Genomic DNA, 23,656 nt, shown 5'->3' with positions numbered 1-23,656 from the left:
CCATATGTTGGGCCACAAAAATAACATCAGCAAATTCAGAAAAATTGAAATTGTACCAAGCATATTTTCTGATCATAAAGCCTTGAAACTGGAATTCAACTGCAAAAAAAGTGGGAAAAAACCCCACAAAAATGTGGAAACTAAACAACATACTTTTAAAAAATGAATAGGTCAAAGAAGAAATAAGCGCAGAGATCAAAAGATATATACAGACAAATGAAAATGACAATATGACATATCAGAATCTCTAGGATATAGCAAAAGCAGTAATAAGAGGGAAGTTCATATTACTTCAGGCCTTTATGAAGAAAGAAGAGAGAGCCCAAGTAAACCACTTCACTTCACACCTTAAGGAATTAGAAAAAGAAGAACAAAGACAACCTTAAAACCATCCAAGAAAGGAAATAATAAAAATCAGAGCAGAAATAAATGAAATAGAGAACAGGAAAAAGTATAGAAAAAATTAATAAAACAAGGAGGTGGTTCTTTGAAAAGATCAACAAAATTGACAAACCCTTGGCAAGACTCACCAAGAAAAAACGAGAAAGGACTTATATAAAAAAAAATCCAAAATGAAAGAGACACCACAGACATCATAGATATACAAGGAATTGTTGTGGAATACTACAAAAAACTATATGCCACCAAATTCAACAATCTAGAAGAAATGGATAAATTCTTAGAACAATACAACCTTCTTAGACTGAGTCTTGAAGAAGCAGAAAGCCTAAACAGGCCAATTAGCAGGGAGGAAATAGAAAAAACTATTAAAAACCTCTCCAAAAATAAAAGTCTGGGCCCAGACAGTTATACTAGTGAATTCTATCAAACATTCAAAGAAGACTTGGTTCATATTCTACTCTAAGTCTTCAAAAAAATTGAAGAAGAAGCAATACTTCCAAACACATTTTATGAGGTCAACATAACCCTCATACCGAAACCTGGCAAGGACAGCACAAAAAAAGAAAACTACAGACCAATATCTCTAATGAGTACAGATGCTAAAATACTAAACAAAATATTGGCAAATCTAATACAACAACATATTAAAAAAATAATACATCATGATCAAGTGAGATTCATCCCAGAATCTCAAGGATGGTTCAACATACGTAAAATGGTTAACGTAATATACCATATCAACAAAACAAAGAACAGAAACCACATGATCTTATCAATAGATGCAGAAAAGGCATTCGATAAAATACAACACAACTTTTTGTTTAAGACACTCAACAAAATGGGTATAGAAGGAAAATATCTCAACATGATAAAGGCCATATATGATAAACCATCAGCCAACATCATATTAAATGGCATAAAACTGAGGACTTTCCAACTTAAATCAGGAACAAGACAGGGTTGTCCACTCTCTCCACTCTTATTTATCGTGGTGCTAGAATTTCTGGCCAGAGCAATCAGAAAGAAATAAAAGGCATCCATATCAGAAAAGAAGAAGTAAAGGTGTCACTTTTTGCAGATGATATGATCCTATACATCGAAAACCCCAAAGACTACAAAAAGATTACTAGAAACAAGAAACCAATACAGTAAGGTCGCAGGATACAAAATTAACATACAAAAGTCCATAGCCTTTCTATATGCCAACAACGAAATAACAGAAAACAAACTCATAAAAATAATCCCCTTCACTTTTGCAACAACAACAACAACAAAAATACCTAGGACTAATCATAACAAAGAATATAAAGAACCTATGTAACGAAAACTACAAAGCATTGCTAAAGGAAATTGAAAAAGATACAATGAGATGGAAAAATATTCCTTGTTTTGGATAGGAAGAATAAATATAATCAAAATGGCCATATGACCCAAAACTATTTATAAATTTAATGCAATTCCCATCAAAATTCCTATGACATTTTTTAATGAAATGAAGCAAAAAATCATCAGATTTATATGGAACTATAAAAAGCCCCAAATAGCCAAAGCAATCCTAAGGAAAAGAATGAAGCTGGGGGCATTACAATACCTGACTTCAAACTATATTTTAGGGCCACAACAATCAAAACAGCATGGTATTGGCAGAAGAATAGATGCTTAGACCAATGGAACAGAATAGAGAGTCCAGAAATAAAACCACATATATATGGTCAAATAATTTTTGATAAAGGGGCCAACAACTCACAAATGAGAAAAGAAAGCCTCTTCAACAAATGGTGCTGGGAAAACTGGAAAGCCACATGCAAAAGAATGAAACTCGACTACAGTTTGTCCCCTTGTACTAAAATTAATTCAAAATGGATCAAAGACCTAAATATAAGACCTGAAACAATAAAGTACATAGAAGAAGACATAGGTACTAAACTCATGGACCTGGGTTTTAAAGAGAATTTTATGAATTTGACTCCAAAGGCAAGAGAAGTGAAGGCAAAGATAAATGAATGGGACTACATCAGACTAAGAAGTTTTTGCTCAGCAAGAGAAACTGACAACAAAATAAACAGACAGCCAACTAAATGGGAAATGATATTTTCAAACAACAGCTCAGATAAGGGCCTAATATCCAAAATATACAAAGAACTCATAAAATTCAACAACAAACAAACAAACAATCCAATAAAAAAATGGGATGTGGACATGAACAGACACTTCTCCCAGGAGGAAATACAAATGGCCAACAGATATATGAAAAGATGCTCATCTTCATTAGTTATTAGAGAAATGCAAATCAAAACTACAATGAGATACCACCTCACACCTGTTAGATTGATTAGTCATTATCAACAAGACAGGTAATAGCAAATGTTGGAGAGGCTGTGGAGAAAAAGGAACACTCATTCACTGTTGGTGGGAATGTAAAGTAGTACAACCATTATGAAAGAAAGTATGGTGGTTCCTCACAAAACTGAAAATAGAACTACCTTATGACCCAGCAATCCCTCTACTGGGTATATACCCCAAAACTCAGAAACATTGTTACGTAAAGACACATTCAGCCCCATGTTCATTGCAGCATTGTTCACAGTGGCCAAGACATGGAAACAACCAAAAAGCCCTTTAATAGAAGACTGGATAAAGAAGATGTGGCACATATACACTATGGAATAAATGATGACATCAGATCATTTACAACAAAATTGTGGGATCTTGATAACATTATATGGAGTGAAATAAGTAAATCAGAAAAAAACAAGAACTTCATGATTCCAAACATTGGTGGGACATAAAAACGAGACTAAAAGACATGGACAAGAGTGTGGTGGTTATCAGGGGTGGGGGGGAGGGGGAGCACGGGAGGGAAGGAGGAAGAGGGGAAGGGGGAGGGGCACAAAGAAAACTAGATAGAGGGTGACGAAGGACAATCTGAATCTGGGTGATGGGTATGCAACATAATTGAATGACAAGATAACCTGGACATGTTTTCTTTGAATATATGTACTCTGATTTATTGATGTCACCTCATTAACATTAATAAAAATTTATTTATAAAAAAAGAATTTTAAAAAATGATTGACATTCTTGGCACCTGAATATTCTGATAAAAAAGGAAAGGTAATTAGGTAGACAAGGCAAGTCACAAACTAAAATTTCTTCAAAAATCTTAGGATAGTGCTTTCTTTTTATAAACACATCAGCTTCATCGTTCCTTTTGATTTCTCACTTAGCTAGGAATCTCTTTGTTTTGTCTTGGGAGAGTCGTATGCTTCATATTGACCTAGATAAGCTGTGTCTTCTTATTTATGTACTCTTACGTTTATTTTTTTGTAAAAATGACACACCTAGGATGATTGCAGACTACCCACTAAATAAGCTGCTGTTTTACCTCTTGATTTCAAATAGACAGAAGATGATTTAAAATCTATACATCTCAAATCACAGATGTCTGAAACTCACATTCCAGCCTTAGCTCTACAGTCAGCATGATACTTCTTGAAGGTAGAAAGAAAATGAAGGATTTGGGACAGAATTCAATGACTAAAGTGAACATTCTTTAAGTGATTTAGATAGAACTTCCTATCAGCATTAGGTAGATAAAACATTTCATGAAGGTCACAGCAGGTTAAGACCAGTCTCTGGAGCACATGCTTGAGACAGCCCATCAAACTCATCTATATGCCTCTCTCTCTGCAAAAGGTACAACTATGTGCAAAAGACAGAAGAAAAGATTACACAATTTCTATGGCAGTTCCAAACTTCTTGGTCTTTTTTATCTTGGTTCTGTAAATTATCAGTTCAATTCTCTGTTCTGGGAATAGAAGGTCAAACACTACTAGAGTTATGAGCCACATAATGACATTTCAATCAAGGACGAACTGCACATACGATGGGGGTCCCATAAGGTTACAAACTCACTATAATCTTTTATACCATATTTTTACTGTGTCTTTTCTATGTTTAGATACACAAATACCATTTTGTTACAAGTGCCTACAGCAAGGGTCCCCAAACTACGGCCCGCGGGCCACATGCGGCCCCCTGAAGCCATTTATCTGGCCCCTGCTGCACTTCTGGAAGGGGCACCTCTTTCATTGGTGGTCAGTGAGAGGAGCACAGGATCCTGGAGTACTGTTTGTAGTGGCACCGCAAGGCACGGCGTCACTCACGTACAGTACTACTTCCGGTGACGCAGGACGCACGCCTCACGGCTCTGGAAGCTCGTCATATTACTTGATATGGCTAGCAGTGACAAATATGGAACCAGACATTGACCATTTAATTAGCCAAAAGCAGGCCCATAGTTCCCAATGAAATACTGGTCAGTTTGTTGATTTAAATTTACTTGTTCTTTATTTTAAATACTGTATTTGTTCCCATTTTGTTTTTTTACTTTAAAATAAGATATGTGCAGTGTGCATAGGGATTTGTTCATAGATTTTTTTTTATAGTCCGGCCCTCCAATGGTCTGAGGGACAGTGAACTGGCCCCCTCTGTAAAAAGTTTGGGGACCCCTGGCCTACAGTATCCAGTACAGTAACATACTTATGGGCTTGTAGCTCAGGAACAATAGGCTATACCATATGGCCTAGGTGTGTAGCAGACGGGTTTGCCTAAGTACACTCTATGATGTTCCTACAATGACAAAATTGCTTAACAATACATTTCTCAGAATGTTTCCTTATTTTAAATAAAGCATGACTGTATTATTATTGCTGCTGTTACTACTAATTTCTTGAATACTCATGAGCCTGACCTGACATTTTGCTTAGTGATATATATATTATTAATCCCTACAACTTCACTTCACTTCCCTAGAGAGGAAGGTAACATTGTCATCCCATTTATAGATAATTTTTCCTAGGAGCACACATCTGCAAGTAGTGGACCCGGGATTCAAACCTAGGTTGTCTGTGTTCCCAACCACTATATTTTACTGACTTTTTTTATTGATGTAACCAGGAAGGAAAGTCTACCATAAAGACCTGGTTTTGTCTCTTGAACTCTCTATTAAAGGATTAGAGAAAAATTTGGCTCTCCTTTGCAGTTCCAGAAAGTGTTCTCCTGCATTTGACAGTGTGAGGAGAATAGGTTTGGATTGAATGAACAATAAATAACATTATCCAGGAATGCACTGAAATTAGGGACTGACAACCACAGATATTACACAATCAGAATGACGACCTTGCAGACTTATTTTGTTTCCATGTCCTCCTACTTTAAGAAGCGTATGGTGAATCAACAGAAAATATATCCTGAAGATGCCTATTAATATCTTACATCATTCTTTTATTTGTAAAGCAGTTCATACTTTTCCAACTGCTTTCACATTTAAAACAAAGTGAGGACACTTAATCAACAATTGGGTCACTTAATAAATTAATCTCATAAGGAGGAATAATTAACCGGCTCTAAAATTCTGGTGTCTGTTTTCCAAGTGTAGTACTAAATCTGAAATTATAGTGAATCCTCTTTTGGGTCAAGAAGTAGAAAAAACCGATTTAACATTTTCTTTATATTGGCATATTTCAGAAAAGAACAGAATAAATGATTCAAAAGTAGATGTTCTTTTTCTAAAATACAGACATGATAATTAAAGGTAGTGTTTATTTAGCATTATTATATAATTTTTAGCTATAAGCTTTAACAGATCACTCACTTACAGGTGAGTAATATGGAAAGCCACTAGGGACTCCTAAAAGAAAACATTTTTTTTTCTTACAGTTCTTGGTGCTACTGTCAGCCTGAACAACATTAACTGTCATCTCATGCTCTATGATAGCACAATTTGATTGCTATATAGATCAAGCTTTGTGCCACCTTCTTTCCATATGCCAACCTCCTAAACTGCTGTGGCAAATGAACACATAAAAACCAAGAGTGCATGTAATGCCATGTGACCTCTCTTCTCACTCTGATTAATACCAACAATTTACAGTTGCGAGTACCTTTCAAAAAACAAAGTTCTTTCATATTTGTTTTCTTGTATGTCTATTACAGTAGTATTGGAAGAAAATCTGTGGTTTTATCCCACTTTGTACTATTGAGGAAGCTCAGACACAGAGATCTCAAGTAACTTGCCTAAAGTTGCACTGTTAATAAATGGTGGAATCTGGACTCACAGTCAGGATTGTGTATGGTCTTTATAGACATGCTTCTTTGGTCTAAGGGAAATGGATGATTAGACAACTTTCCAAATAACTTTGGTAAAATATACCACAGTACTCCTAAAGAAATGAATAATTGTTCCAAGCTGATAAGCATGTGTTTTAAGAAGTGTGCAATTTTTTTTTTTTTTTTTTTTTTTTTTTTTTTTTTTTTACAGAGACAGAGAGAGACTCAGGGACAGACAGACAGGAAGGGAGAGAAATGATAAACATCAGTTCTTCGTTGCAGCTCCTTAGTTGTTCATTGATTGTTTTCTCATATGTGCCTGGACTGGGGGGCTATAGCAGAGCGAGTGACCCCTTGCTCAAGACAGTGACCTTGGACTCAAGCCAGCAACCTTAGGCTTCAAGCCAGTGACCTTTGGGCTTATGTAAGTGACCATAGGGTCATGTCTATAGTCCCATGCTCAAGCCAGTGACCCTGTACTCAAGCTGGATGAACCATGCTCAAGCCAGTGACCTCAGGGTTTTGAACCTGGGTCCTCTGTATCCCAGTCCAATGCTTTATCCACAGCGCCACCACCTGGTCAGGTAAGAAGTGTGCTCATTTTTATTCAATGACTATTACTTACTAATTTAAATACTTTCACATTTATGGTCATTGATATATTGATATCCTGGAGAAGAGACTGGCTAAGTTAGCAGCACCTTCCTGCCATGGTTGATGTAGACTATGCTCCCTCTTTACCTTGTAGAGACTAGCACTTCCCCACACCCATTTCTTCATTTCTGGTATAAACTTTCGGATTAGAAGGAGGGCCTGGCTAAATGATGTGTGTTGACCGAGTGCATATGGCTGAAATGAATATTGCAGACTATTGCTGATTTTGGATGCCTCTGTTCAGACTGCTGCAACAACCAATTGGTGAGAAGTTAGATGTCTGCACCATTGAGGTCCAGGCATGAGAACAGAGAAAGAAAATGAAAAATTTCACCAGAGGTCTGGTTGGTATGATTTCATTATTATTATTGAAAAAAAGAACACATAACATTAAATTTAAATTTATCATATTGATCATTTTTAAGTGTATAGTTCAGTAGTGTTAAGTATATTCATATTGTACAACATATTTCTAGAGTTTCTTCATTTTATGACACTGAAACTCTACTCATTGGACACTAATTCCCTCTCTTCCCTGCCCTTGGTAGCCATGGTAGCCACATTTCTACTTTCTGTTTCTATCCTGATTATTTTAGACAATTCATATGAGTGGACTCCTACAGTATTTATATTTCTGTGATTGGTTTATTTTACTTTTCATAATGTCCTCAAGGTTAATGCCTGTTGTAGGACGTGACAAGATTTCTTTCTTTTTAAAGGCTGTATAATATTCCTCTGAATAATATATATATATATATATATCATATTTCTTTCTCCTGGTATAAGTTTTAATACCATCTCACCCATTAGTTAGTGATCATTATAGAAGTGGTTGACTCAGTTGGTTGAACTAACTAGGACCAAATAGGACAAGGTAAATCCATGGCACAAGAGCTACAAAATAACATTTTTGGTTTCATATTACTAACCAGTGGGCCTTATTAATCTGCTGGCTTAAATGTTCTCTATTCTGTAATCTTCTCTTATCCCTTTGTCACCTTTCTTTTACTGCCACCAAGCTGTGCCTGCTGCCCACTGGTATTGCTGGCCCCTGAAAGAAGTGTTTACAGATATTCTAGATAATTTACTTTCAGCTTTCCTGTCTTAATGTTTACCTAATACTTATTCCTTCCTTCTACCACATATCCCTCATTTGAATTATCTGGATTGTGGCCACAGACCTTTCTCTTCTGTGCTTTGATAGTGAGACAGGTACTGTAGTCACTGAAGTATTTGGAGGGTGTGCTGGAGGTGGAAGTGGTGAGATTTTTCACCTCTGGTGGCAAGAATTTTTAAAATAAACTTTCTTTTCCCCCCTGAGAGGTCCTTTTATTTAAGAAAACCTATTATAATTCAGATTTTCTTAATTCCTGACAGAACCTCACAAAATTCAGAAGTCTGTCCCTGCAGGGAATTTCACTTATAATGGCCTTCATTTGAAAGATCTAATTCTGTTCTTTTTCAGTGTGCACATGGGAAAGTGATGGAAATGCACAAAGAAAGACAACCCTGAAGAACTTGAGTATCAATACCATCCATATCACTCAGGTGATGGGGAACATTTTATAGACATGGAATAGTTGGCTAAGGTGAGAGGAAATGACAGTGAGGGACATTAGGCAAGAATTTTAAGAAGGGCAAGAGAAGGTGCCTTTTCTGTTCTAAATCTACTGTTTCTTTTCTTTTCTTTTCCTCCCCTCCCCTAATTTCTGTAACTTTTTTGTGCCTGGATATTATTTTATAGATTTTTTTCAAAACAACAGACAATACACTTGATAAAGTGGAATTGACATGTAGATTTTGAAGAGGTGGCTTTGTATTTCTCTTTCTACCCAGTTGTAGTTAGATTATATGATGCTTTCAAAAGATTCTAAGGACAACAGATAATGGCTTTTTCAGTTATGTAAAGAGTGAAAGGTAACCAAGGAAAGCAGAGGTCTGTTGTTTGGGGCAGGTGGTATAATGCTGATGCATGAAAGAGAGAAGGTTGATTTTCTCTGTTTAAAAATAATGACCACAAAGAGCATTGATTCAAAGTTACCAAAATCTAAGATGGGTGAAGGGACTTCAGAAGAGTAGGGATCTTGTTTAAGTGGAGTTCAAGTTTCATGGACAGGAAGAATTACCTCTTAGAGAGAACTTGTAAATGAGTTTTTAGAACACATCCTGGTGATTACAGTGCTCCCTCATCTATTGTGGGGTTAGGTTCCAGAACCCCTTGTGATAGGTGAAAATCCGCAAAGTAGTGACCTTGTATTTATTTTATTATTTATATATGTTTGAAGGTTTTTATAAACCCTTCCCACACTCTTATAAACTTTTCCCACACTTTATAAACACTTCCTATGCTTTTAAACACTTTCTACATTCTTAAATCTACATAATTTTAACAACATATAAAATTTTATATCAATACTCATCAGTGAATACTAATGTTTTAATTAATGTTTTTTATATTGTTCTCAATTCTTGAGGCTAGAAAATGCTCATTTTATCACAAAATAATAAATATATAAAATATCTATATACCACAAAATCCCACAATATAGTGAAAAATCCATGATACAAAATTACATATATACAATTTAAAAATCCATGATACAGTGAGACTGTAAAAAGTGAACCACAATATGGCAAGAGATGACTGTATTGAGAACTAGTGAGCAGTAGAATATGTGCTAGAAGATTAAAGATGGTTAAATATAGTTCTGACTTCAAGAAGAATGAGAAGTGTGCCCCACAAACTGCATGGAGGTAACCTGATGTTGATTTGGAAAAGACCTTTGAATGTGTTATTACCAGTTGTTTAAAAACTAAGAACTAAAAATGATGAGAAAGTGGTGCTTATGAATACTATGACTAGAAACAAATTATGTTAAGGAATTCTTATTTCCTTTTAAACAAATTTGCCAACCTAGTAAAGGTTCTCATGATACTTTTGTGGGTAAGTTGGGAGAAATATTGGTGAAAGTAGTGGCTTTCAAACATGTTCTGATTGTGACTTTCAGTAAGATATATTTTACATCATTTTCTGAAACTACAGTTGAAATGAAAGTGTCATGCAACAGTACTTACATAGCTACCCTTACTACAATGATACACTGAATTTTTTGTTTTATTTCATTTTTTAAAAAGTTGATTATAGCCTATTATATTGATTTCTTGATCCACTAGGAATCATGACACATAGGTGGTGATAGTTCAAACACACGTGTTCATACTCTAATAGATAACTAATCTAGTGGTGTCACCATTTCATCTAGGTCTATATGCCCATCGATTTTGTCATGGAAGAAGACATAGAAGACATTCATTAAATCCATAGTGACACAAGGCTGGGAAGGACAGTGATGATATTTTATTATAGCAGAAGACTACAAAAATATGGCTAAATCTAACAAGATGGAATTGAATACAGACTAATGTAAGATCTTGCACTATAATGCAAATAACCAAATGTACAAGTACAAGATGAGGAGGTGGGTATGAGAGACATATGAATTTTTAGTCCTCTATACTCACATCAAAACTGTCCAAAAATCCTACTCAACTTTATCCGTGGTTCCTTAACCTGTGCCTTTTATTTCCTTAGCATTTTGCAAAAGTACCTTGGGGGTCACTATATAAACCACTATTGGGTGGGAGTGAGCTTGAATAGAAAGTTACTAGGATACTACTTCTTGTTTGAATCTGCTGTTTGCATCAGTTTTATATATGGGGACTTATTTTGTTTGAAGTAAACATTCTCTGGTGAAATCCTTTTGAATACCACCAGGCAAAATTAACAGTGACAGAGAATATAGAAAGAGGGTTGTGATTATCCCCATTCTACCTTTGAATTAATCAGAGCAGGCCTGCATTATTTTATTCATTTCTGGAAGCCTCATTTTCAAAGAGATATAGATGGAACATATTTCTACAAGACAGAATGAAAACATGTTCAGAGAAGAGTGAGGAGAATAGTGAAGGAACTCAAAACCATTGCAAGTGAGGTACAGTTAAATGAATTGTGGATGCAACATAGGAAGCCTAAGAGAGTTGTTCATATGTACTGATAAGGCTGTCAGTGGAGAAGGCAGTTTGATATAGTAGTTTGGTGAAAAAAAATGTGGACTTTGGTATGAAGTCAATCAGGTTCAAATTTCAACTCTGCCACTTATTGGTTATGTGACCTTGATCAAGTTACTCAATTCCTCTGAACTTTTTTTCATGTTTATTAAAAATAGGGGAATATAATACTTACCTTGTAGAATTGCCATGAGGATTCAGTAAGAAAACATTATATGAAGTACCCAGTATAGTGCTCTCAGTTCACTAATACAGTTACTTCATAGAAAACAGATAAAATTCATAGCTTAGGGCCTGAAGAATTGCAATAAGATTAGATGGTGAACATTAAAGGAAGATCAAAAATTTAAAGGGATCCCAGGATAGTTTCACATTAGTCTGAGACATTCAAAGAAGGAGTGATCTGCTTGGGAGAGGTGCTGAGCTCCCTATCACAAGAGGCATCTGTGGAGAAATTAGACTGTTACTACATGAAGAGAGCATTCTGGAGGGAAGTCCACCATCAAATAATTGAATATTTGAGGAGCAGGATTTCCAGTAGACTAACTGGCTCAATAGATTAAATACATGGGGCCAAAGTTTGCTCCTCCAAAGAACCATTTACTGTTCTTTCATAGCTTCAATGAAGCCTCCATCCACCTGTTAGGCTCACTTGACAAATGGGTGTTTTGGGGAACTACTGTAGAATACACAAATGACTCAGTAAGTATTTATGGAGGACAGGTTATGCCCTCCATAAATGGATACTCTACAAACACCTTAAAGTTCGTACCTTAGGAACATTGGGTCAGGATTTTCTATCACACAGAAGGTCCATGTTGCTATTATATTGCACTATAATTAAAATTATCAGCTCAGTGCTATTGGGCTGATCTGGAGGGAGAACATGAGGCTGTCTCCAAGGAGTGAATCAACTCTCAGATTTACAATTTCACCAAGAGAACAGGTCTAACTCCCATTTCCATTCCAGTCAGGCATGAGATGGGAGTGCATTACCAGAGTGGGATGATTCAAAAGCAGCAATGGAAACAAAGGGTCCAATCTCTTCATAATCAACTCATCTCCTTAAGTGAAAGGCCTGGCTGTTTATAGCAGTACTTACAAAAGGGAGTTAGGCCTCAGAGTTTATACCAATAGTTAAGTTTCACATTTCAGTAAATAAATAAAAAAAGATATTGATTTTGAACAAATGGCTGATTTTTTTGTCAGAGCAAATTTTATTTATTGAGATGATTATACTTTGTCAAACTATTTCCTAAGTGCTACTGAACATACTGTACATTTGGTAAATAAATAGCACATTCCTCAACCAAGCAATGTTACATTGGTTACCCCTAAATAGAAGGATATTTGGTCATCTCCAACTGTTGTTAAATATATAGAAGTTGGAAAAAAGCATATGGGGTCAGAAGGCTTATGCTTGGACCTTGGCTGTATCACTTAATAACTGCATGGTCATAGTGCAATACATAATCTTTCTGACTACCAGTTTTCTCTTCTGTAGGTGAAGTTAATTATACTTCTCAAGGGTGGTTGGGTTGAGGAGATAAAATGTGAATAAGATGCTTAGCATAGTTTATGGCACACAGTAAGCTCTCAATAAGTGCTATCAGTTATTATTAGAACTACTGTAGTGAGAACATCAGGATACACTGAAGATTAGGGCAGGCTATTGAGGACTGAATTTTCCTGGGGCTCACATTTGCCTCAGAAAAGTGTGGAAGACAAAAGCAGGTAGGAGAAAGCGGCCTGTTGTCTGCACCACTTCCTAACTTCCAAAGGTGCTCTGCTAGAATGGATGGGCCTTCCCTTGTCGGAGATCTTTGGTTTTGAAATTCAGGGGCAGGGAAAGGAATGAAGAAGTTTAGGAACTATGTTATACTTCTGTACAGAAACCTTCATGGAGTTGGAAGGGACCTTGAGAAAACAGCTGATTCACATTCCTGACTCCAGAGAGGCCTGTATTTCAAGTATTCATAGATCATTGCCAGCCAATATTTGCTTTAAAACTTTCAAAAGGTGGGGACTCTAGAAGACCTTTTGATAATGTATGATACCGTCACATAGCCTTAGGATCAGTAAGCTCTGTATAAGGTCTGATTCAAAGCTTCATGCTGTAGCAAAGGCCTCTCTTTTCTCTTCCATCTGTTCCTGTCAGCAGGATCTGTGTGCTCTCATTTAGACATCTGTCTTCACCCTTACCCATCAATATATTTGGATTTACTGATATATGAAACTGAGCACAGTGTAAACTCAGCTGGATCACAGTAAGCTATACTATAAACAATTGAGGGCTTTCTTTTTGGAAGGCATTATGAAGTTCTCTACTCAGCTTTCTTCCCTCTAGCTGAAGACAGCTCATGCTCTTAAGTACAGTCACAGGCACCATGGGTCCTCCACAGACAAGAGAAACTGGCCAAGGAGGCTGAGCATCAGGGAAGGTGTGCCACACACTAGCTTCCTCCTGCTAGACACTCTATCCACTCACTCATCTCATTTTTCTAGGTGTTCCCCAACTTCTGTCCACCTGGTCCACACATAGGCACTGATTTGCTTCAATGCTAAAACCTCCCCTTCCTAGCCAAACATCTCAAAAAAGTGATCTATTTTCACTTTCTCCATTTCCTCACCCCCTACTCTGCCATTGCAGCCTGAATCCAATTAATTAGCACTGTACCAAAGGCACTTTCATCAGAGTCACGAATGCTGTCAAGCTAAATGGCTTCTTAAAAAATCACCTTAGTTTATGTGACCTCTAAGCAGCATCTGATATTAACCATTATCTTCCTTTTAGAAGCTTGTTTCCATTGGCTTTTCTGACCACACATATTCCTGATTTTCTCCTACTGCTCGGGTCTTTTCCTCTCAGTCTCCTTTGTGGACTCCTATTCTCTAGCCTTCTCTTGAATACTGACATTCCTAAGAGTTTTGTCTTAAACGTTCTCTTTTTTTTTTATGCTCCCTGGAAAATCTTACCCACTCCTCTGTCAGTAGTAGGTGTAAACTGATAATCTTAAATCATATCTTCTCCTCAGGCCTTGAGCTTTAAAGACCTATATCGAATTGCCTCCCAAATATAGTTCCTCAGCCCTGGTTGGACAGCTCGGTTGCTTAGATCATCGTCCCAAAGCAGAGGTTGCTGGTTTGATTCCCAGTCAGGAAACATACAAAAGTGGATTGATGTTCCTGTCTCTCTCTCTCACTCTCTCCCTTCCTCTCTCTAAAACTAATACAAAATAAACAAACAAAAAATACGTCCCTGGATGCACACAGGCACCTTGAAGTCAGCATGCCCTAAACCAAACCCATTATCTAACCCCTCACTGAAACCTGTTTCTTTTTCTCTTTTCAGAGAATGGTGTCCTCAGATACATAACTCCTTTATTCTGAAATTAAGTCAGTTGACAAATTCTTTGCTTTTAGCTCTAGTATTTCACCAGTCTGTCTAGCCTTCTTAATCCACACTGCTGATAACTTCACGGTTGGCCATTGTCCCTGCTTGCCTTTGTAACCCACATAAAGCTGAGCTGCTTCATGGTAAGTGTCATCACAGAGTTGTGTTCCAAAGATATAGCATTTGAATCCCCCCCAATTGGAAAGCAATTTTTTTTGTAAGGAAGTCTCTTGAAAAGGTGCTTGTGTTGTGCCTGTCACACCTATATTACTTGAACTGCCTCGTAAGTGTTCTACCTGCCTTTAACACTGTTTTCTTTCACTTGGTTCTCTATACTACAGCTAGACTGATTTTTTTTGAGAAGAAGAGAGAGAAAGAAAAAAGAGAAAGAGAAAGAGAGGGTAAGAGGCATCAACACATAGTTGCTTTCACTTTACTTGTATATTGTTGACCAGGGTCAAGCCAGTGTCCCCTTGTTCAAACCAGTGACCTTTGGGCTCAGGCTGGCTAGTTTTGGGATCAAGATGATTCTTCCACTTAAGTCAGCAACCCTGCACTGATAGCCTGCATTCAAAGCCACAAACTCGGGTTTTTGAACCTGTAATCCCAGCGTTCTGGGTTGAGGCTTTATCCACTGCACCAACGGTCAGGCTAGACTAGACTGATCTTTGCAAAACACATTTCCATGCTTAATACTATTTTAAAAATGTGCTTCGCTGATTAATGATGCTATTGGTTCCCTGTTGTCCACTGGATAAAACTGAAACTCTATCATGCTTATCAAGTCATTCGCCATATACTTTCCATTCAGCTCTCTAGCTTCATTTCTCACTGCTTCTCCATCTTGTTTGCACCATGTGTCCTTTCAGTATTGGTATACATGTTCACTGCACCTGCAGAGCACTTGTATGCATGTCTAAAGAACATAGTCTACCTTGGGAGACTAGTTGAAGACATAGTCGGCTTACAGAGAACAGATTACACATTAAATGTGGTGATTCTAACTTTCAGTAAGGGAATGAGACAACAGTGAGAACTAGAATCATCAGGGAAGGTTCCCATGGGAGAGATGAGTTGTGAGAAAGGTAGGGAGTGAAATTTGGATCAGCAAAGGTAATTCCGGACTGAGAGAATGGAGCTGTGAGAAGCAAGCCCCTAATAAAGGTGGAAGGTGATAACCTGGACACTGAGGACTATATGGACTCGTTGTTCTACCAGCTCAAGAGGAAATATTCTAGTTGCTCTTCAGGGCACTTTAAGCATAGGACAAGAAATGATGGACAGCAATAGACAGCTGCCAAATAATATGAACATGAGGCTTCTCTCCCCCTTCCAACTACCCGCAAATTACTTTTTTTTTCTCTGAATCATTTTTGTAAGGAAAAGGGATGGAGGCATCAAGAAAAATGAGGCTTGGAATGAAATGTCATAGAAAAAATGTGATTCTGACTCTTGGTCACCAGAGCCCCTTTTCAATGGGCTACACCAGGGGTCAGGAACCTATGGTTTGTGAAACAGATGTGGTTCTTTTGATGGCTGCATCTGGCTCGCAGACAAATCTTTAATAAAAAAATAATAACATTAAAAATATAAAACATTCTCATGTATTACAATCCATTCACTTCCTACCGCTCATGTTCATGGTTGCGGGTGGCTGGAGCCAATCACAGCTGTCCTCTGGGACAATACCAAATTTTTTTTTTTTTTTAACAGAGACAGAGAGTGAGTCATAGAGAGGGATAGACAGGGACAGACAGACAGGAATGGAGAGAGATGAGAAGCATCAATCATTAGTTTTTCATTGCACGTTGCTACACCTTAGTTGTTCATTGATTGCTTTCTCATATGTGCCTTGACCGCGGGCCTTCAGCAGACTGAGTAGCCCCTTGCTGGAGCCAGCGACCTTGGGTTCAAGCTGGTGAGTTTTTGCTCAAACCAGATGAGCCCACGCTCAAGCTGGTGACCTCGGGGTCTCGAACCTGGGTCCTCCGCATCCCAGTCTGACGCTCTATCCACTGCGCCACCGCCTGATCAGGCTATATACCAAATTTTTTATTAAATAATTTGTAATGTACACGGGTTGTTGTATGGCTGTCACGGAATGACATTTTAAAATATGTGGCGTTCATGGCTCTCTCAGCTAAAAAGGTTCCTGACCCCTGGGCTACACTCTACATTCCAACCTAAAAGAGATGAGGTTGTTTTTATGGTGGCAGTTATGGCTTGCAAAGTGTCACCTTCTCATGGTGATGAGGATCATGTTTGCTCTATTTAGATGAAGAATGATCTTTTCCACATAGCTTTTCCACACAGAAAGAGATAAATTGTCTAGAGTTGACTGATTGCAGTGCTAAATGTACTACTTTAAGTTAAAAATATTCCATGAGTGAATCATATATGTCCATCTCTCCTTTCTTTCCCCTCCTCCATATAAACACTTCCACAATCTTCCTTACTGCCATAAATTGGCTTCCTTTCCTTGTCTTATGTAGGATTTTGCAACATAAAAAGTTAGACTGCTCTAGGACTTGATAGCCTGATCCAGTCAAATCTCTCTTAAGAATTGTTAATTCATGTAAAGGACTTATATAATGAAAACTATAAACCATTGTTAAGGGAAATTGAAAAAGATATAATGAGATGGAATAATATTCCTTGTTCTTGGTTAGAAAGAATAAATATAATCAAGATGGCCATATTACCCAAAGCAATATACAAATTTAATACAATTCCCATCAAAATTCCAATGACATTTTTTTTTTGTATTTTTCTGAAGCTGGAAACGGGGAGAGACAGTCAGACAGACTCCCGCATGCGCCTGACCGGGATCCACCCGGCACGCCCACCAGGGGCGATGCTCTGCCCACCAGGGGGTGATGCTCTGCCCCTCCGGGGTGTCGCTCTGCCACGACCAGAGCCACTCTAGCGCCTGGGTCAGACGCTAAGGAGCCATCCCCAGTGCTCGGGCCATCTTTGCTCCAATTGAGCCTTGGCTGTGGGAGGGGAAGAGAGAGACAGAGCGGAAGGAGGGGAGGGGGTGGAGAAGCAAATGGGTGCTTCTCCTATGTGCCCTGGCCTGGAATCGAACCCGGGTCCCCTGCATGCCAGGCTGACGCTCTACCACTGAGCCAACCGGCCAAGGCCTTCCAATGACATTTTTTAAAGAAATGGAGCAAAAAATCATCAGATTTATATGGAACTATAAAATACCCCGAATAGCCAAAGCAATCCTAAAGAAAAAGAATGAAGCTGGTATTGTCTATACCTGACTTCAAACTCTATTATAGGGCCACGACAATCAAAACAGCATGGTATTGGCAGAAAAATAGACACTCAGACCAATGGAACAGAATAGAAAGTCCAGAAATAAAACCACATATATATAGTCAAATAATTTTTGATAAAGGGGCCAACAACACACAATGGAGAAAAGAAAGCCTCTTCAATAAATGGTGCTGGGAAAACTGAAAAGCCACATGCAAAAGAATGAAACTGGACTACAGTTTGTCCCCCTGTACAAAAATTAACTCAAAATGGATCAAAGATCTAAACATAAATAAGGCATGAAACAATAAAGTACATAGAAGAAGACATAGGTACTAAGCTCATGGACCTGGGTTTTAAAGAGTATTTTATGAATTTGACTCCAAAGGCAAGAGAAGTGAAGGCAAAAATTAATGAATGGGACTACATCAGACTAAGAAGTTTTTGCTCAGCAAGAGAAACTGATAACAAAATAAACAGAAAGCCAACTAAATGGGAAATGATATTTTCAAACAACAGCTCAGATAAGGGCCTAATATCCAAAATACAAAGAACTCATAAAACTCAACAACAAACAAACAATCCAATAAAAAAATGGGAAGAGGACATGAACAGACACTTCTCCCAGGAGGAAATACAAATGGCCAACAGATATATGAAAAGATGCTCATCTTCATTAGTTATTAGAGAAATGCCAATCAAAACTGCAATGAGATACCACCTCACACCTGTTAGATTAGCTATTATTAACAAGACAGATAATAGCAAATGTTGGAGAAAAAGGAACCCTCATTCACTGTTGGTGGGAATGTAAAGTAGTACAACCATTATGGAAGAAAGTATGGTTGTTCCTCAAAAATCTGAAAATAGAACTACCTTATGACCCAGCAATCCCTCTACTGGGTATATACCCCAAAAAACTCAGAAACATTGATACGTAAAGACACAAGCAGCCCCATATTTATTGCAGCATTGTTCACAGTGGCCAGGACATGGAAACAACCAAAAAGCCCGTCAATAGATGACTGGATAAAGAAGATGTGGCACATATACACTGTGGAATACTACTCAGCCATAAGAAATGATGACATCGGATCATTTACAGCAAAATGGTGGGATCTTGATAACATTATACGAAGTGAAATAAGTAAATCAGAAAAAAAACAGGAACTGCATTATTCCATATGTAGGTGGGACATAAAAATGAGACTAAGAGACATTGATAAGAGTGTGGTGGTTACGGGGGGAAGGGGAGAGGGAGAGGGAAAGGGGGAGGGGGAGGGGCACAAAGAAAACTAGATAGAAGGTGATGGAGGACAATCTGACTTTGGGTGATGGGTATGCAACATAATTGAACAACAAGATAACCTGAACATGTTATCTTTGAATATATGTATCCTGATTTATTGATGTTGCCCCATTAAAAAAATAAAATTATTAAAGTATTAAAAAATAGAATCATTCATTCATTTTGTCTGTTTTCCAGGCCTCTTGATCTCCATTTTATTTTTAGAGTTGACTCTATTTGATGATTTTCTGAGTTTCCAGGGTGAGGCAGAGGCACAGGGGAAGAAACTCCCCAAAAGGTACATTTCTAGTGTTCTATACAAATGGGTATGCATGGCGAATGGAGATGGGAGGGAATATTATAGCTAATGATTAAAGCAAAATTTCTGAGTGATGTGTTCACTTTCTTTTTCTTGTTGTACTAGGTTTCAGGTAGCATGAATAATGAAGTGACAGGAATATCCTAACTATGGAGGACATTGCTGGCTGCCTCCCCAGTAGTAACAGAACCCTGATTTTGGTTCAAGAATTAAGTAGTAATATGCTCATGGACAGCAACGCAGTTCTAGAAGGTCTGAATCCATTTCGAAGACCTGATTTTCCCTTTGTCAGTGACTGGTGATGACACGAGTATGTGACTTGATTCTGGCCATTGTAACACAAGGAGAAAATCTTCTGGCATCTTTGCCTACCTCTGGCCATCCTACTACGTAAGATAATGAAACCTTATTATTTAAATCACTTTTAGATAGGTGTTTCATTATTTGCTGTCAAAAATATCCCCTCTGACCACTAATTCTAAAACTCTCAATTTCTACTCTAATTCATTTGAAAAAAAATCTAATAATCTCCTTCTTCAGAGTCACAGGTACATGGAATATTAAAGCTTACAATGCCTTATAAGGATGTCTCGACTATTTCCTTATTTTAAATTCCAACATCTTGTGTCTGAAGACTAAGAAAGTTGCCCACAGGCACTGGAACTATACTGGAACTATGCTGTATGTTCTATAATCTCTCTACATATCTACTCTTAATTTTGTAGAATTTGGTAAAATCAGAATTTTGGACTCAGATGAGAGCTACACTGAATTTTTCCTTTTTTCCTTACTGGCATAAAGCTTTCTGAAGTACACGTAAAATAGATCTCAGAAGGAATGTTGCTTTTACTTAAAAAACTTTCAAATGCTCTAGAAATAGCTTTTTACAGATACATAAATAACAAGTCATACTCATGTTCATTTAACAAGATTTATAAACACTTTAGTAGTCAGGCCGTGGGTGGGTAGCTCAGTTAGTTAGAGCATTGTTCCAATATGCCAAAATTGTGGGTTCAATTCCCAGTCAGAGCACATACAAGAATCAACCAATGAATGCATGAATAAGTGGAACAACAACTTGGTGTTTCTCTTTTCTCTCTCTCAACTTATCAATAAATTAATTTTTTTAAATTAAAAAAACCCTTTAGTAGTCAGTACTTTCCCAAATGTGAGATACTGTATTATTTAAAAAATAAAATTATGTATCTAGGAATATAGTTCATAAGTGAGATTAGCCTTATCCTCTAACTGATTTAATTTGAGGTACTTTAATTCTTATGCCAACATTCCACCTGGCATTACTCCCATCCCCACTTGCCATTTTCTCCCAACTGAGTTTTTCTGAGGAGGAAAAAAGTAACTTACATAAAAAGTAACTTCTGCTATCTGATGTTATAACAGATACCCCAAGCTTCCTTTCCACCTAATTTCTGTAGAAAATGGTTATTCATTTCCATGATGCCAAATGGTGATAACACTTGAAAATCAGTGACGCCTACCTGAGTGATGTCCATTCCTGAGTCACAGCTCAGTGGCTGTGTGGAAGTCAGACCGTTGGAGCCAATTACGGTGGTGATCACATCATTCTCATCAATTCTCCGAATCATAGTCCCATCTACAAAGTAAATGAATCCATGCCTATCAACTGAGATGCCTGTTGAGAAAGAGCAAATGAGCATTAGGAAGCTAGTGGGCCACATTTGCACCAAGATCAAGAATTTGAAAGAAGCTATAGAAATGGAAAAGCATTTTAAAGACATATGGATTCAATTATGCTTAGCACAGACAGGATAGTGATGGGAGAGGTCTGTTTGGGCACACATTAGCTTGTTTGTGTATTGAGAAGAAATGACAAAATGTAATGTGTGGAGATAAAGGCAGGTCTAATAATTTTGTATTGTCCAGTTTAACATTTCCACTCCCTTGACACTTGCTTACCCCCACAAAGAGAAAAAAAACCCTTAAGATAAATGCAAAAAAAAAAGGGAGATTATATGCATTGCATCTCTTTTAGGGTACAAGTACATAGGTTACTTGCTATTTCCTAGTTGAATTAGAAATAACTGACTTGGAAAGTATTACAATTATTTTCAATTCACAATCAGTTAACAGGAAGTTTGCAATAATCTTGATAAACTGGACTGAATTTTTTTTCTTTGTAGTATCTATTAAGGGGGGGGGGTCACTGAAGAACAAAAGTATGGTTAAATGCAAAAGTATGGTTCCAAAAGAATGGTTAAGCTTCCCGAAAAAATAACAGAAGACTACGGTTCATATACTGAATCATTGCTCATAATGGATGTGTGACTTTGATGGAGAAATTTGTCTCTCCAAATTTCAGCCTCTTTGGTAAAATATGGAAATGATATCTGCCTATGTTGTGATTTGTTATAAGAAATCTATATATATGTTCTTCATCCCCATTTCTAACAAAAAGCACCTAAAACTCTTGGAATTGTCTAAGTGTTGACAGACAAAGGTAGCTTTTGTTGTGTTAATGTTGAACCTCACTTAAGTATGAGCTAGTTGCCAGTGAAGCCAACCATGTGATTAGAAGGCTAGAGATGGAGTTCAATCAGCAATGGCCAATGATTTAATCAGTGGTGGGATTTAAATAATTTAACAACCCTTTTAAGTATAGAAAAATGAACACCGAAAGGTAGTTTATTATTTCATGCATTTAATACTTAAGTAAGAACAAAAAAGAAGTACACAAAACTAGATTGGTATAAGAAAATGTTTTAAAATGTTAATTAAAAAAATATTAAATAATACTTCACAAAAATAATAAAAATATTTTTTAAGATATTTCTAAATTGACTGTTTTTTTGTGACAGAGACAGAGAGAGACAGAGAGACATTCAGATAGGGACAGACAGACAGGAAGGGAGAGAGATGAGAAGCATCAATTCTTCATTGCGGCACCTTAGCTGTTCATTGATTGCTTTCTCATATGTGCCTTGACCAGGGGGCTACAGCAGACTGAGTGACCCCTTGTTCAAGCCAGCAACCTTGGGCTCAAGCTGGTGAGCCGTGCTCAAACCAGATGAGTCTTTGCTCAAGCTGGCAACCTTGAAGTTTCGAACCTGGATCCTTCACGTCCTAGTCTGATACTATATCCACTGCACCACCGCCAGGTCAGGCCTAAATTGCTTCTTGATTGGCATCCTCACTTGCAATTTTTTTTCACCTATGGACACAATGAACATTACTAAGGGCACTTAGACTATGCTGGTGCACAGATAAACATTAAAAAAGAGTAAAGAATGTAAATTTGTAATTTCTACATTAGGTGGCTGCTCAGGTGCCCACCTTAGAGAGATCCCTGGTTACAAGAGCCATTTTAACAACTGGTTCACAGAACTCAACAAAAAATTAGGTATTGGTTCTACTGAACAGTTGCAAACCAGCTGAATCCTACCACTGGATTTAATCAGTTGTGTCTATGTAATAAAGCCTCCACAAAAACCCAAAGGACAGGATTCAGAGAGCTTTTGGGTTATGTGAATATGTAGTGAATTGGGAGGAGTGCCTCACTCTGAGAGGACATGGAAGCTTTGCGCCCTTTCTCTATATCTTTCCGTATGCAACTCTTCAATTTGACTGCTCCAGAGTTATGTCTTTTACAATAAACTGGTGACTTAGTAAATAAAATATTTCTCTGAATTCTGTAAGTCATTCTAGAAAATTAATAGAACCAATCTGAGAGTTGTTGGAACCTCTGATTTATACCCTAGTTGATCAGAAGCAGAGTTCACAACCTGGACTTGCTATTGGCATCTATAGTGGCAGGTGGGGAGAGTCTTGTAGGATTGAGCTCTTACCTTGTGGGATGTTTTCCTCCATTTTTATTGCATTTATTGGGGTGATAAGTTAACAAAATTATATAGGTTTCAGGTGCACAAATCCACAACACATCATCTGTACACTGTATTGTGTGTTCACCACCTGAAGTCAACTCTGCACCCATTTGGGATCTGATGCTATATCTAGGTAGGTAGTATCAGAATTGAATCAGAATTAAATTAAATTGTAAGACACCTAGCTGGTGTCCAAGAATTGCTTGTTGGTGATGTGGGGAAAAGACACCCACTACCACCCACTCCATGATGGAAACTGGTTTTCAAACACATTTTACTGCCTTACCTAGTAAGGT

The 23,656-nt window shown here is 37.5% G+C and overlaps 1 protein-coding gene across 2 annotated transcripts in view; it reads right to left on the bottom strand.

Moving 5' to 3' along the window:
- Positions 1-23,656, bottom strand: part of TENM1 (teneurin transmembrane protein 1) — a 1,131,584-nt gene that overhangs the window by 71,165 nt on the left and 1,036,763 nt on the right. For both annotated transcript variants that reach the window (XM_066248720.1, XM_066248721.1), the window contains one exon: positions 21,000-21,154. In XM_066248720.1, coding sequence (XP_066104817.1) covers positions 21,000-21,154 — 155 coding nt within the window. The remainder of the gene's footprint in view (positions 1-20,999; positions 21,155-23,656) is intronic.

The sequence above is a fragment of the Saccopteryx bilineata genome, chromosome X, assembly GCF_036850765.1.
Source record: "Saccopteryx bilineata isolate mSacBil1 chromosome X, mSacBil1_pri_phased_curated, whole genome shotgun sequence".
In the NCBI taxonomy this organism is placed as follows: Eukaryota; Metazoa; Chordata; class Mammalia; order Chiroptera; family Emballonuridae; genus Saccopteryx; species Saccopteryx bilineata.
This window is presented reverse-complemented; position numbering and strand designations above follow the sequence as displayed.